This window comes from Hydra vulgaris, chromosome 01, assembly GCF_038396675.1.
Source record: "Hydra vulgaris chromosome 01, alternate assembly HydraT2T_AEP".
NCBI lineage: Eukaryota > Metazoa > Cnidaria > Hydrozoa > Anthoathecata > Hydridae > Hydra > Hydra vulgaris.
The window spans coordinates 52,180,961-52,196,436 of record NC_088920.1 but is presented as its reverse complement, the minus strand read 5'-3'; the positions used below and the strand labels follow the sequence as shown (position 1 = coordinate 52,196,436).

Below are 15,476 nucleotides of genomic sequence, written 5' to 3'. Positions count from 1 at the left end.
TCAAATGCTGTTTCTATTTTACTGTCAATTTTAAGTCGTTTTTTGCAAACATAATACTATGGTTCAAATAGAAGGAAAATAGTCACCTATTAAAGCTTTTTTTCCAGTTTTTTTCATTACGTAAGGTAATAGCGCCTAATTTAACCAATCCTCAAAATTAACTTTATCAGACCAAAAAGGTTTTGTTCTAACAAAGCGAGACTTCTTAGGACCATGTTTTATCCATGAGTCTTTTAAACAAATGAAAAACTTAAAAACTTTGTATGGTGGCAAAATTCTCCAAGATCGTTTCCATAAAACATCACAAAGAAGCCGTCGTGCAGAGGCAGCGCACTTGCCGTGGTTTAAACCCCACCTATATCTACTTTTTTTATGTCCAGGGTTATCACGCAAACTGGCTTCATCACAGTTCCAAATGTTACAAGGTGGAAGTCTTTCAAGCTCATTATAATGTTTTCAAAATAAAGCTGTAGTGCTTCTCTGTTTATAGCTGCAGTTAGAAAAATTGCTCTCTTTTTTTAATGTTTGATGCAATTCTATTGGTTAACTGTGAACGGTTCATAAAATTTAAAACCAATCATCACCAGTTATATTGTTTGAAAAGATGATTTACTGTATGATTTTGTGATTTTAAATAAGCAGCTGCCAATATTTTGATATCGAGTTTGTCTAATGGAAATCCCCAATTACCCATAACACTATTTCGAGCTGAAAATAAATGCTTGATGCAATGAGTGAGTATGGTTGATGCGCCAATGCACTTTTTATGTTTTGAATTCATTTTATGATGGATAGTACTCCGAGGCGATTCTACGAATAAAATGCAGGAGGAAGGGGGGGGGGGGGGCAAAGGAAAAAAAAAAAGGTCCTCAAAACGAAAGTTTAACCGACTGAATTGTGTCAAATACCCGACTAGCCGACTAAATTCGTAAAAAAACTGACTTTAACTTGTAAATCACCTTTTTCGGGAGGGAGGGGGGGGGAGGGAAGGGGGGAAAGGAGTGTTTCACCTCTTTAGAAAGGTTTAATATACCAAGAAGTACAATCAGAGGCAATTTTACGGGGAGGTCTGAGGGAGGGTGTTACATCCCCCACCACCACCACCACCACCACACTTCCCCGTAAAATCGCCTCCGATAGTACTTCTTGGTATATTAAACCTTTTCAAATATAGAAGAGTAAACATTCCTTTATGAATTGTTTCCGAACATTCTTTCAAAAGAACCGTGTTAGAAAAATTGTTGTAGGTACATTTTCCAACGTTAAATTTGCTATATTTACAAGATACTTTAAAAAATAGTAAATGTAAATACTTATTGTACACTATTTGACTTTTGTTAGAATTAATTCAAATGTAAAGTTAAAATTTTTGCAAAAATAACCACACAAAAAAAAAAAACCCAGCTTGAAACTAAATAGTTTTTAATATCATAAAGTAATTTATTTGGATAGCATTTTTTTAAAAATACGATGTAGGTAGAATGACTGGCAGATTGGAATAGATAATGGCAGAAATCGACCGCAAATAAAATGGAAATAAGAGCTTCTTTTCAAAGACCAACATCCAGAACCCACACATTTTACAGTTTGCGCGAAATATTGACTGGTGCGCACACGAGAGGCGAACCAGTCCTGATCCTTCAATAAGAGATGATGAAGATCGAACTAAGTCTTGTCGTGTGGATCGATAAACTCAGCCACCGTTGGAAACTGATAAATCATCAGACCTGAGCTCAGCTCTTTCTACAAATTCAAAATTCTGTTTCTCCAATAGAAGATTCACTGTCCTTCTATAAATATAAGTCGCAATGCAAATAACTGTATTTTTAAGTCTTGATATATATTGTATTTGTGTAAAGAGTTGATAATAAAAATGAATTTAAATACCGTGAGAGTCTAAATGACTTCCATATTGATCACGAGGGAGGATCAATTCCACCAACTTTTTACTCATTCGAGCCATCTTTCTCTCGGCTTTATTGAAAGCACTCCGTACGTATTCGTCATAATCAATAAGGCATTCAAATCATTTATAGAAAAGTGATGAAAACTGCTGTAAAAAAAATAATATTTATGTTAAAAGAAACATGATTAAATCAATAGATCACAATAAAAATATGAAAAAGAAGGCTATACCAATTTCGACGACTTTAGCGTATCGTGGACTTTCATCCGGCAATCATCAACACTGAAGATAACCACTGGTTTGACCAACTTGGTCAAAAGGTTTCTATTGTGATGGAATCGAACTGTGGTAGAGTCAAAAGTTGTTTAAAGTCGAATTCGTGAGCATACGCTGTTGATAATGAATGATTTCCGGATCGAACAGCAAGATTAGTGGGGCTTGAATACACGAACATGGAAAAGTATGACAAGTAAAACTTTTCCCTTGTTGAGCAAAATAAACAAATACGAACGCTTTTTAACAACATCTCGTACAAGCAGAAATATTTAAAGATTTCAATTTAACTTAAGTTTAACTTAAAGTAGGGAGTTTAGGCAATATTTATAGCAAATGTAAATATTTTTTATATTAAATGCATTATATTCCTTAATATATTTCCTTTTCAAAATGGTTTCAACCACCTCTGTAGCTTATTTAGTTCCAAAGATATATGTGTTTTAATATTTTCAATTCATAGACTTTTTATGAAATATTTTCTTCAAGTATCTCGTTCAATTTTTGGCACCGAAAAAAAAAACTTTTTTATCTTTTTTTTTTTTTTTGCGTAAAAAGTTGCGTAAACTAACTTTTAATAAAATTTTATTAGAAAATAAATTGTAAATCTAAATTATTTGAACAATTCATAAGTAGAATTTTTTTTTTTTTGGGGGGGGGGGGGGTTAACGCAGACGTACCATGAAGTAGTCAAATAACTGTATAATATGTTTGAATATGTTTTAAACCTTTTTGACACAAATTAAATTCTCAAATGTTTTAATTTATAATACGTTGAGCGTAACAAAACTTTGATGATAAATATTAACTTAAATTAATTTTATTTTTCTTTAATAAATTATCAATTGAACAACGTGGACCCAAATAAAACACGCCGAAAACGTCAAAATACGTACAAAATAAAAATAAATCTAAAATTTATTTTTACACAAACAAAAAAAGAAATAAGTCAAAGACTTGTTAATAATTTCAGTATTGTTACAGATTCAAAAAAAGATTTAACCACTTATAGTCTACTGATTCGACTAATTTATTGTTTTCAGCACCTATCATAATATAAAAAATGTTATATTTTTTAAAAATTTTGAAAACAATGAATGAAAAACTCGTTGAATTGTTCTATTTCATTGTGTTTGGCTTTATTTGATTGTGTACACTTAAGTCCTTAACTCAAGGGGGGGGGGGCGTTTATTATTTTTGGGAAACTTTGCCACCCACACTAAGCTTATTAAGACCCCCTCCCATTTATTAATTTTTACTTGTTTTAACAAAAAACTTATATCTAAAAACTAAAAAAAAATCAGTGAAAATCAGCTTTAAAAATCAAAAAATACATACTAGTTACTGATAAGTAATAAAACTTTCAGTGTTAATTCTGACCCTCCCCTCTCCCGGTTCATTAAATCTTGACTAAACCCCCCATCCACTTTTATTACCCCCCTCTTGTATTAAGAAATTGAGATTACATAGATTAACAGACACATGGAAATACTTATACGGATTATCTTATCTATCTATTTGTCTTAAACTTTTTAATAGATGTTTTAAATCGTTTTGTCTTTGAAATAAATTATCGCACTATTAATGTACCCAAATTTGACTATATGTTGCAAATTATTTGAACTCAGAAAAAATATTTTAATTATCGAATTTCAATTCAAACTTCAGAGTAGGCTGTGTGTGTATTGTTAACAAACAATTTTATACATAATTTGCCTTGGCTATTCCGTTCATAAATTAGACAAAATTGTCTAACTTACTTAACGAAGTGCACCAACGAGAAGGTAAGCCATAGGACTTTGCACTCCATCCGTGAGCTGTCATGTTGCCTAAGGTTAGCCCTCCATTTCTGGATTCTTTCCTTTACTTGATAGGCAGTTAATGTAAAAGTAATAGTATTTTTGCATAAGCTTTTTTTTTTTTTTTTTTAATAATAAAAATGTGCAGTTAAGCTGCAAATAAACAACAACAAATAAACAAAATTGGTACAGATAAACATATCAGATATGATTCATACTATTTGTAAAGATAAAAACCACTGAACTCAAATGCAGTAAAAACAAACAATTGGAACATAACAATAAAAGAAATAAGATTAATATATACTGTTACATAATTCTAAATTTACATTAAATAAAATTACTTCGCAACCCTAGCTACAAAGAATAAGATCACCTTTTTCAAAATCAATCAATAAAGGAAATGACCATACTTCATCAGGTTCGTTATCATACTTAACAAGGTATGTAGTTCTTCTACCGTTTAATTGATCAATTTGAACCACTTGCGCACGTTCCCAAAATACTTTAAGAGCATCTTCTTCTCTAACACGATGTTGTATAGAAAAACCTACAAAATCAGATGGATTGTTAATAAATTTTGATAAGGAGTGCTTTTTTTGTTGCTCTATTAGTTTGTTTAGTCTTGCATCCTGAATTTTTTCCATTGAAGACAAGTTTATTCTTTTGCTTCCTTCTACTTTTGTTTTACAAAAATGTTTTTTGTCACATTCAACACATAAGATTATGCGATAAAAATTAAGTTGATCAAGGAGTACTTTTGATTTCAATGGCTCTTCTATATTAGAAACTGTTTTCTCTGCTTCCTCTAATGATATCCATGCCCTTACATTTAAATTTATCAAATCATTACAAGCTGCAACCTTTTTATGTTGTAGTTTAATTTCTTCTCGATTTTTTTCTTCTTGCTTTGCTAGAAGGTGCATAGCTTTATCTTTTTTAAGAGCTTCTTTTCTTTCATCATATTTGCTTTTCATTAACGTTACTTTAGTTCTTGAATATTCAAGCAATTGTTTTCTTTCTTCATCTGATTTACTATTAAGCCACTCTAATGTTTGGTTCTGAGACCACATTGTCAAAGCCTGGATAGTTTGAACATTTGCATTGGGTTTTGTGCGAACCATTAAATCCAAAATGGCAAAGTCGCTTTCTGATGCTTTATTAGTGACAGGGACATAAGAAGCAGCTTCAGAAACAGAATTAGATGGATTCCAATATTTACCACCTGGTAATTGATCAGCACACTGACGTTCCAAAATAACAAGAATTGAGTGGAAAATAATTTCAAGTGATTGAACAGTTAAAGAATCAAACTCATCATTTTGAGTGCATTGAAACAGTTTGGTGTAAACCACATCTTGATGAAGAAGATTGGTATCCTCAAAAATTTTTCCATTAGCAAACAAAGAAGATGCATCGATACAAAGAGATGAAAGTCTAACTTTCAAGCGAAGTAGGTAGGGGTTTAAAAATAATATACTATCAAGTGATTCGATAATTCTCCACATTAGACCAGTAAGTAGTTCGTCAATAATACCTAATGCACGGACTTCAGCAATGAATACAAGATTTGTGATATCTTCCTTAATTGCTTTTAATAAATTATTAGGGTTAGGCCAAGCATTAAGAAATTCTGTTATAGAATTCTTATGATAGTATAGGGCAGCTGCATTGTAATACAAAATATTAAATCGATTTCCAATAAATGGAACAAAATAAGATTTATCGTTACGAGAGGAAAGAAAAGAATTAAACCATGATGCAACACCAGCTTCCTCACTACCCCTTGAATGAAATGCCTTACATGTAGTACGAACTAACCGTACAGTACCACATTCTTTACCACTAAAAGCAAAAACAGTTTCAAAATCATTTTGAAGCAGAATTTTTTCAAAAGAATTTAAAACTTTATCAGTTTCAGAAGCAAAATTAGCAAACAAATGAAGTTTACAGAAAAAATTACTCATGTCCTTCATATTGTCTTTGACGTTTGAGGAAAGAAAATCCCAGTTACTAACTGCAATAGGCAAAAGTTTTTCCCTTAATGTTTTTAACTGTGAGTTAAAAAGAGGATTAACCGAAGAAAGATCAGACATTGTTGATTTTATTGATGTTATTAGTTTAGCAAAATTAATTTCTTTTTCAGTAGCTGAGTTGCTAACAACGTCACAAATGTCATCTACTATATTAGTAAAGTTTTGCAAAACAGTTGCTGCATCTTTGCCAACCACTTCTGACAGACCAAAAGATAAAGTTTTCCCACTAGTTGTAGTAATTTGAAAGTTTTGATAATGCTTATGGTATTTCTGAGTACCATCACCATGCAAACAATTGCCTATATTAGAGTTTTTATTTATCAAATTATTTTCAAGCATTGCTTCCGCAACTTGAAATTGACCTAAAATTGAAGCTTCCTGCATTAACCTACATTTTACAGCGGCTGATGGCAGTCTAGATATGTTCTTTTTGGCTAGTTTGTTTAAAACTACTTTTATGACTTCGTTGACACTATTCATACTCACGTTCATTGAAAGAAGTTTCATTATTGTTTCTCGAATGTCATCACTGTATCTGCCATCTTCAAATGTTATTACTTCGTCATCATCCAGCAAAGAAACCAATTTTTGAAATTCTAGATTCTCCTCTTTTAAAATGTTTGTCTTACTATATAACGAAACAACTTCCTTCTCTAAACTTATAACATCTTTCATATTGTTGTCATTAATCTAGTTGGTTTTATTTTGCAAAATAACTTTTAAATTACTCACTTTTTTTTGCAGCTTTATTTTTTCGTTTTATAATTCAGAAATGTTTATGTCTGAGTTTTGAAGAATTGAATTAATATCTGTTATTTTATTTTTTAATTGCAATATTATTTTTCTTTCTTCATTTTTTAATGAATTTATTTTATTCTTTTTTATTTCCAGCTGAGTATCACAATATTTTATTTTTTTATTCAAATTTCTAACATTAAATGATTATTTTTTTGACTTAAATAGCTCTAATTTGTTTTCGATATTATTAAGCTTTTCTTCTTTTTCACAATAACACTTTTTAATAAAGTTTAATTCAGCTTCTATTAGAGAGTTTTTTGAAATAAGTATTTTTAGATTGTTTGACATATCTTCAAAATCTTTTAGATGTGTAAAATAATCCATTTGTAAATCCATCATAGATTCCATTTTCCTTTTTAAAATTTTATTTTCTTTTTTAAGCATTTTGTTTTCGCTTATCAGTATTGTTTCTTTAAGAATTTCGGATGCATTCACTGTATTATCAGAAAAATTTGCCACAGGTGGAAAAAAGGCTTTACCTAATTTTTTATTTTTTCGTTGTTTCTTTAATTTTCTGATGGTGTCAACTAATCTATTTATCTTTTTGGCTAAAGCTTTCTTGCAGGAGAACAGTTCAACTTTAAAATCCACACAATATCTACAATATATTGCATCATAAGATGTATCTTTTAAAGCCAAATACCAATCATAAATACTTTCATTTATCATTTTATCTAAATAAATAAAGATTTTCCAGTCATCAATTCGAAAAAATATATAAACATATAAATATATTATTTTAAGTCTTTTACTTATTATATATATATATATATATATATATATATATATATATATATATATATATATATATATATATATATATATATATATATATATATATATATATATATATATATATATATATATATATATAGAGTAGGTACAATCGGCGGGGCGGGGCGGATCAGCGGGGCGGATCAGCGGGGCGGATCATTCAAGTAACACGGCACTTTTAATAGTTAGATTTCTGCAATCGAATTCAACCTTAGCAAACATATTGCTAAATTTTTTTTTAAAGAAATGACTACTCCAGTTTTGACAGGTTGCTTAAATCATCTTAAGATAGATTTTATTGCAAATCTTATTGCCAAGAGCAATAGTGAAGATAGACCAACTACTCTCAATAATCCTAAGGCAGGCGAAGTTTATGTCATACAAGTGAATCATGGTAAAGGTTAGGCAGCAGTATTTTAGTATACTTTTATAGTATTTGTATTTTGTAAATATATTTGTATACTAAAATAGCATAATGTAGTATATAGCATAGCTATTGGGTTATACTAGTGAAAATCAATTACTATGCCTTAAGTAAAGTTAGATTTTACTTTAAACACATTTAAAGTAATTATACTTGTAATCTACAATGTAGACCTACATGTAGCCTACAAGACTGTATATATTTTTATTTTTTAAATATTTTTAAAGTAATATCCAACTTTACTTAGGCATTGTTTATCCTTTACTTAAGGCTATGCTACAGTATAGCAAGATATCTTATTGATAAATTTGAATGGACATCTAAATGTCATTTAATATTATGTTGAATATTTTCAAGATATCATTTAATATGCAATATATTTTTGAAGGTAAAAATTGTCTTTCCTATTATAATTTATTTGAAGATTTATTTATTATTGTGAAATAGCAAACTTACATGCTTATGTCTTTTTTATATTATGCTATGTATAACATAATATTAAAAAAGTCTGCAGATTTTTAAATGACCTTTATGCATGCTATTTAAAAGTATCTTTGTTATGATTTTTAAATGTGAGCACCAATGTACTTTCATTGTACTTGCTTAAAAACAATTATTAGTAGTAGTATATAAAATTTAGCTATGTGTTAACAGCGAATGAATTAGAAACTCACTTTGACAACTCACTTTTGACAATGTAGGTATATACTAATAAAAATAATAAAAATTTAAACAAAAACTACTTAGAAGACTTAAGACTTAGAAGGGTTAAAAGTCCAAAAGTAATTTTTGTTTAAATTTTTTATACTTTTTGTATTAAAAAATTTTATTACTATTAAAACTTATTAAGTTAATTTTTTTAATACTAATTATTTGTCTAATTTGTTCTTGAAACTGTTTACATTTGCTGACTTGTGGCAATGTTGGGGTGTTAGCCAGGAATATATTTTATAATAAACAAGAATATATCTGTAGTCCCGGTTCGGAGCCCTTATGTAACCCAAACATCAAGGGCTAAAATGGGTGAGACATATTTTCAAAGTTATAATTTTTTAAAACTTTTTTATAAAATTAAACTTATGGTTTTTCAATTAAAATAAAATAATAATATTTTTTTCTTATTTTTGAGAAAGAATCATCTCTAATCCAGATAAGACTAAATTTTTTCAGCAAATCGTTATCACAAAAATCTAGATCTTCCTACATTTATGAACAGTAATGTACGTAATGAGTCATCTACCCTTTATCTTCTAGGATCAGATCTTACTTTTGATCTTTGTATCTCTTTATCATGCTTGCCACTTTATTACTCCTGATTCTATTCTTTATCTCTATAAATCTCTTTTAATTAGAGTACCAAAAAAAGCATAGATCTTACATCATTGAGGAACTCAAATCTATTATTAATTAGTATAATTACCCGACAAAAAGTTTATAACATTATAACAATAACATTGTTGATTTAACAATAAACACAGAGTAATTGCTACCTAGGTAGCAATAAATATGTATAAATATTGTGTTTATTGTTGATAACAAAGTTAGATTAAGGTATTAGTTAACTTTATTATTAATCTTAATTAATTAATATATTGTCAATATCATTATTCAATTTATTTTAAATATTATTGCATGTATGTTCAACATAAATATATTTTTGTTAGTATTTTATCGTTTTAACTTTATTATCAATCTAAATTTATTACTATATCAATCTTAATCGTTCTACTAATACATCAAACTTTGCCATTTTTAAATTGACCAATTTGCTCGCTTAATCGTTTATTTTAAAATAAATATGTTTTATGACAAATGCCCTCATGTTACTATGTAACTTAACATGAGTAAGATGAGAGCATTCCGTGCAACATAATATTGTTACGCGGGCAATATTGTAACATGAAGGCAAAGTTTGTAGCACCAGAGCTTGGCAATTTCTTAAAAAGAGGGCACCCAGGATTACTACTACTACTACTACTGCTACTACTACTGCTACTACTACTACTACTACTACTACTACTACTACTACTACTACAACTACTAAAAAAAAAAGATATTAAATTTTGGGACCATTAATATTTCTACAGTATACTCATTGTCATTTGGCTAATGATTAGGCTAGCTAACACCCTGAATATGTTCCATAAATTTTCTATTCTGTTTATAATGAATTATTATCTCAGTATAAACTTGGTTTGTTCTCAGCTGTATTTTTTATTGTTACCTCTGCATGTTTTAAACTTTGTTTGTTTGCGCATATTTTTGTTCTTTTAACTCAACAATTTTGGTTGTCCTGATTACTGTCACTTAATTGAAATGATGAATTCCAATAATTCCAGCAATTTCAACCCTTTTGCCTGCCAAATCTATTTTTATTTTATACTGTGGAACCTTCTAACTGTACAATTAATGAGTTGTTAAACTATGTTTTGGTGATTCTCGCTACACTTGCTCTTTTTAATTCACACAAAAGTTTAAATTCTCCTTATTTGTTGCCAAGTAATATTGCATGTAAGTATTGTGGTTGTTTATTGTATATGCAAATATATATATATATATTTATATTATTTTTTAGATGATTGGCGAGCAGATGGGTATAGGTGGAAGCAAAATGGGTCCAGTAAAATTCCTCGGGGTTTACCACTTTACACAAAGATCCATTTTGCCACAGTTACACCAACAGGAATTTCAAATGATTTCCAGAAGTTTGTGTACTGTGATCTGAGTCGGACAGATCTTGTTGTTATCCATTACATCGGTAACCATGACCTTGCAATTTTAGTTCCTCATGGTAAATATATATCTTGCATTTTGATAATGGTTTTTGTTTTTATTTTAAAAGGTTTAGGTAAGTTTACTACTAAATAAAACCTACTTTAATAATATTTTTAATTAAAATTCATGTTGTGTAGCCCCTTCTCTTTTTCATTCTAAACTTTGTCTGGTTCAGTCCCCCCCCCCCTTCCCCTGTTTTATGCTTCATACGCCAGTGTATACACACACATACAAATATATATATATATATATATATATATATATATATATATATATATATATATATATATATATATATATATATATATATACATATATATTTATATGTGTGTGTGTACATGTATATATATTTCAGGTAATTCCAGAAAACCAATCAAGTTCTTACCAACAGCTTCTTCTGTGCGAGATGCTATTGCTGATTCCCACAGTTACAAGGACCTTCTTCTCGATTGCAAGGATAGCCAGGTCCAATTTCAACCAAGAAATTCAAGACAGTTTAAGTACATGCGTAGTGTAAAAGCCGCTAGTATGAAACTAGGCACTGAATCTTTTTTAACTTTACATGAACTGGCATATATGATTCCAGGCTTTGTGTGGTCCATATCCACTTATCCTGACTTGTCGGTTTTGTTTGGAATGCAAAATTTAATTAGTCAACTTGCCATGTGCTCTCAAAATTTTTTTTCATATGATACAACATTTAATTTAGGAGATTTTTATTTATCCATTCTAGTGGCTAAAATAAGTTGTTTTGTTGAGAAGCCTTGCATGCCTGTAGCATTTGTTTTACATGACAGGAAGTTTGATACTGTGCATAAAAGTTTCTTCAAATCTTTAAAAAAAAAATTACCAGTTCTAAATCAGGTTGTGATTGTAACAGACGGTGAGAGTGGGATTAGCAAAGCAATAAAAAAAGTATTACCAAAATGGAATCTGGTATCTTGCTCCAATCACATTTTGTCTGATATTGAGGTTTGGTTAAAAAAACGCAGTGCTTGTCATGCAGAAATAGTTATTTACAAATCTCAAATGCAGGAACTTCTCAGGTGTGAAAGTGAGATCTGTTTAAAAGTTAAAATTGATACATTGAGACCTTCTTGGAGCGAAGCATTCTCAATTTATTTTTCTGACCACTTACACTCACGTATTTTATTATCTTATATTGGTTACCTCAGATTTGTTGGTCTAACAGATAATATAATTACAAATAATGTATCGGAATCACTAAATGCTGTTATTAAAAAGTTTCAGGATTGGAAAGAAGCGCCTGTTGATTCAATGGTTGTTGCAATGCATCGCCTTCAGACCTTCTATTTGACAGAAATTAAGCGGAGTTGTAGTGGTTTTGGACCCTACACTCTCATTGACAGCAGTCTCCTAATCAGTATGTCGCATATATATACTTGTTTGCTTAAAACCTTATTTGTAATTGTTTTTTCCTTGGATTTTATAATTATTTAGTAAATATTTACAAATGTGCGATATTCTCACAAGTAAATAATGATGTTTTAAATTGAAAATTTAAATAATTTAGATAACACAGATGACATACCAAAAGTAGAGAATCCAGAGCTTGTTATTGCAGAGCTGCAAGCAGCTGCCAATATACCAATCCAGCAACTCATACCTCCATCAATATGTGTGCTTTCTAATACATTTAATGTTGTACATATTCCAAGCCTTAAAGTTTTTACAGTCTCTGCACCTGACGGAAATGCCCATGTTGTGAAGCTGTATCCAAAGGAAAACTGCACGTGTCCTTCTTCAACAATGTGTTGTCACATACTAGCTGTTAAACGCAGTATTGGAGTTGAATGTAGTGAACGAAAAATCATAAATTTGACCAAATTGCGGTGTAACTCACGGTACATTAAATTACTCTGAGGTGCCTAATAAATAAATAATCCTAATAAACGAGGAAACATTTTAAGAATATAAGTAAAGAATCTGCAATATTATTCAACATGAGGCGGTCTAAATAAGGTCTGGATAAATGGGGTAAAAATTTAAATAAATATTTAATATTTGGCATCTCCGAGTACAATGTTAGTAGTTAAAAATATACAATCAAGTATAAATTCTAATCATTGATGACATTTTGGGTTATATGTTTCAAACAAATGTGATTTATCTTAATATCTAACTTGATTAAATAAGTAAGTGATCCAAAACTATAAGGTCACTAGGAGTTAAAACCTGGAGCTCTGATATTATTTTTAATACATATACTTGTCCTATTTATCTTTAAACTTTTAATTATATAATAATTTATTTATGTATGCAAACATATATATATATATATATATATATATATATATATATATATATATATATATATATATATATATATATATATATATATATATATACGTACATACATACATACATAAATTTATGTTTATATATATATATATATATATTTATATATATTTATATATATATATGTATATATACATATATATATATATATATATATATATATATATATATATATATATATATATATATATATATATGTATATATATATATATATTATATATGCTTGTATATGTTTATAGATGTATAAGAAGGAACAAGTGACTTAAATTCTCAAATGATAGACTGATTTGTCTTTCGGGTTACATCCCAGAAAAGAGAATGCAATAAGGTAACATCTTATCTACACTAGAATGTCAGTTTTTAAAATTTTTATTATTTTTAGTAAAAAAGGTGACAAAAAATCAGGATGTAAGATGCCAAGAAAAGGCGATTTAAGTTTTATCCCTGCACCAGATGCAACTGCCAATCTTGACATTAGAAATTTAAATGGTTGGAGCATGAATCAAAGTGTTGACTTAGCGTCTCAAACTTTGCATGTTGGTATCCTTTCCTCTGCAGCAAGTTTAAGTACGGAGATTCCGTTATCTCAAAATGAAATGTAAATAACTTTATTTGCATTTTAACTTTTTAGGTGTTATCCATCTTTTTTTATCTTCTATTATATTTGTAAACAATGTTACCTACATTTCTACTATTCTTCTATTATTTTGTGTGTATTAAAAAGGATGCAAAAGAGAGTGAAATTTGATGACAACTGTGTCCCAACGCCTGAAGATTCTCTATCAAATTTTCCATTTTTATCATCAGTTATGAATACAGATATGAAACCAACTACACTTGAAACACCTATTTTAATTTGTGATGATACAAATTCAATGGTTACTGCAGATGTGCAGACATGGCTTCAATTTGAAAATTTGAATCTCACCAATGCTGATCGAAGCCTTATTTTAAATCCAATGGGGCTTCTCAATGATAAAATTATTTTTGCAGCAATGTTATTGTGTAAGCGCCAATTTCCAGATATTAAAGGTCTTGAAGACCCGATTCTGTGCTTTGCTGGTCTATGTAATGCTTCTAGCAGGGCTTTTGTTCAAATTTTTAATGATTCAACAATAGGACATTGGGTAACTGCCTCTAACCACTATTGTAAAGATAGTCAAATCAACATTTATTGTAGTCTGCAACTCATTCCGAGTAAAGACTGCATTTACTCAATTTCTAAATTTGCCTGCTTACAGTCTGTTGAAATAGAGCTTAACATAAGCAATGTAGTCCGTCAGAAAGATCTTTTGTGTGGCTTTTACGCAATAGCAAATTGTGTTACTCTGTGTTTAGGAAAAGATCCTTGTAACTTTAGATACAGGGAGGACTTGATGCGCCAACATTTGCTGACATGTCTTGAAAATTACAGAATAACACAGTTCCCTGTTGATAGCTATAGAACTGTTAGAAAAAATGTAGTTCGAACCTCAAAATATTCTTTGTATTGTGTGTGTCGTAGCATTTTTAAATCGACAGACTCAATGATTCAGTGTTTAAATTGCAATGAATGGTTTCATTCTTCTTGTGTAGGTCTATCCGAATCAATGTTTACAGAGTACAAGGCAAGTCTGCGCAAAGTTTACAAATGCATTAAATGTTTGTAGAAAACTTTTTCAGATTCTTTCAACTTTTCTTTAAGATATTTGTTAATGTAAATTTTAATATATTGAAATAACTAGTTGAAATTTTTACTAGAATGACTAGATGAGTTAGAATAGTATTTAGAGTTAGAACAGTGTTTAGAGTACGAATAATGTTTAGAGTTATAACTGCGTTTAGAGTTAGGATAGTGTTTAGAGTTAGAAAAGTGTTTAGAGTTATAGAAGTGTTGATAGTAAAAGCAGTATTTAGAGTTCAAATAATTTTTAGAGTTAGCATAGTGTTTAGAGTTAGAACAGTGTTTAGAGTTAGAACAATATTTAGAGTTGGAATAATGTTTAGAGTAAGAACAGTGTTTAGAGTTATAATAGTGTTTAGAGTTATATTTGTGTTTAGAGTTAGAACAGTGTTCAGAGTTAGAACAGTAATTAGAGTTAGAACAGTGTTAAGAGTTAGGAGAGTGTTTAGAGTTAGAAAAGTGTTTAGAGTTATAGAAGTGTTGACAGTTAAAGCAGTATTTAGAGTTCAAATAATTTTTAGAGTTAGCATAGTGTTTAGAGTTAGAACAGTGTTTATAGTTAAAACAGTGTTGAGAGTTATAACAATATTTAGAGTTGGAATAATGTTTAGAGTAAGAACAGTGTTTAGAGTTATAATAGTGTTTAGAGTTATAACTGTGTTTATAGTTAGAACAGTGTTTAGAGTTAGAATAATGTTTAGAGTTAGA

General features: G+C 29.5%; 1 protein-coding gene across 1 annotated transcript; it reads left to right on the top strand.

Annotated features, from left to right (window-relative positions):
* Window positions 1-7,832: 7,832 nt before the first annotated feature.
* On the top strand, window positions 7,833-12,850 carry LOC136074516 (uncharacterized). Its single transcript, XM_065786844.1, has 4 exons — window positions 7,833-7,986; window positions 10,586-10,801; window positions 11,141-12,169; window positions 12,320-12,850. The coding sequence occupies exons 1-4, from the start codon at window positions 7,833-7,835 to the stop codon at window positions 12,667-12,669; spliced, it is 1,749 nt and encodes a 582-aa protein (XP_065642916.1). The 3' UTR covers window positions 12,670-12,850.
* Window positions 12,851-15,476: the final 2,626 nt, after the last annotated feature.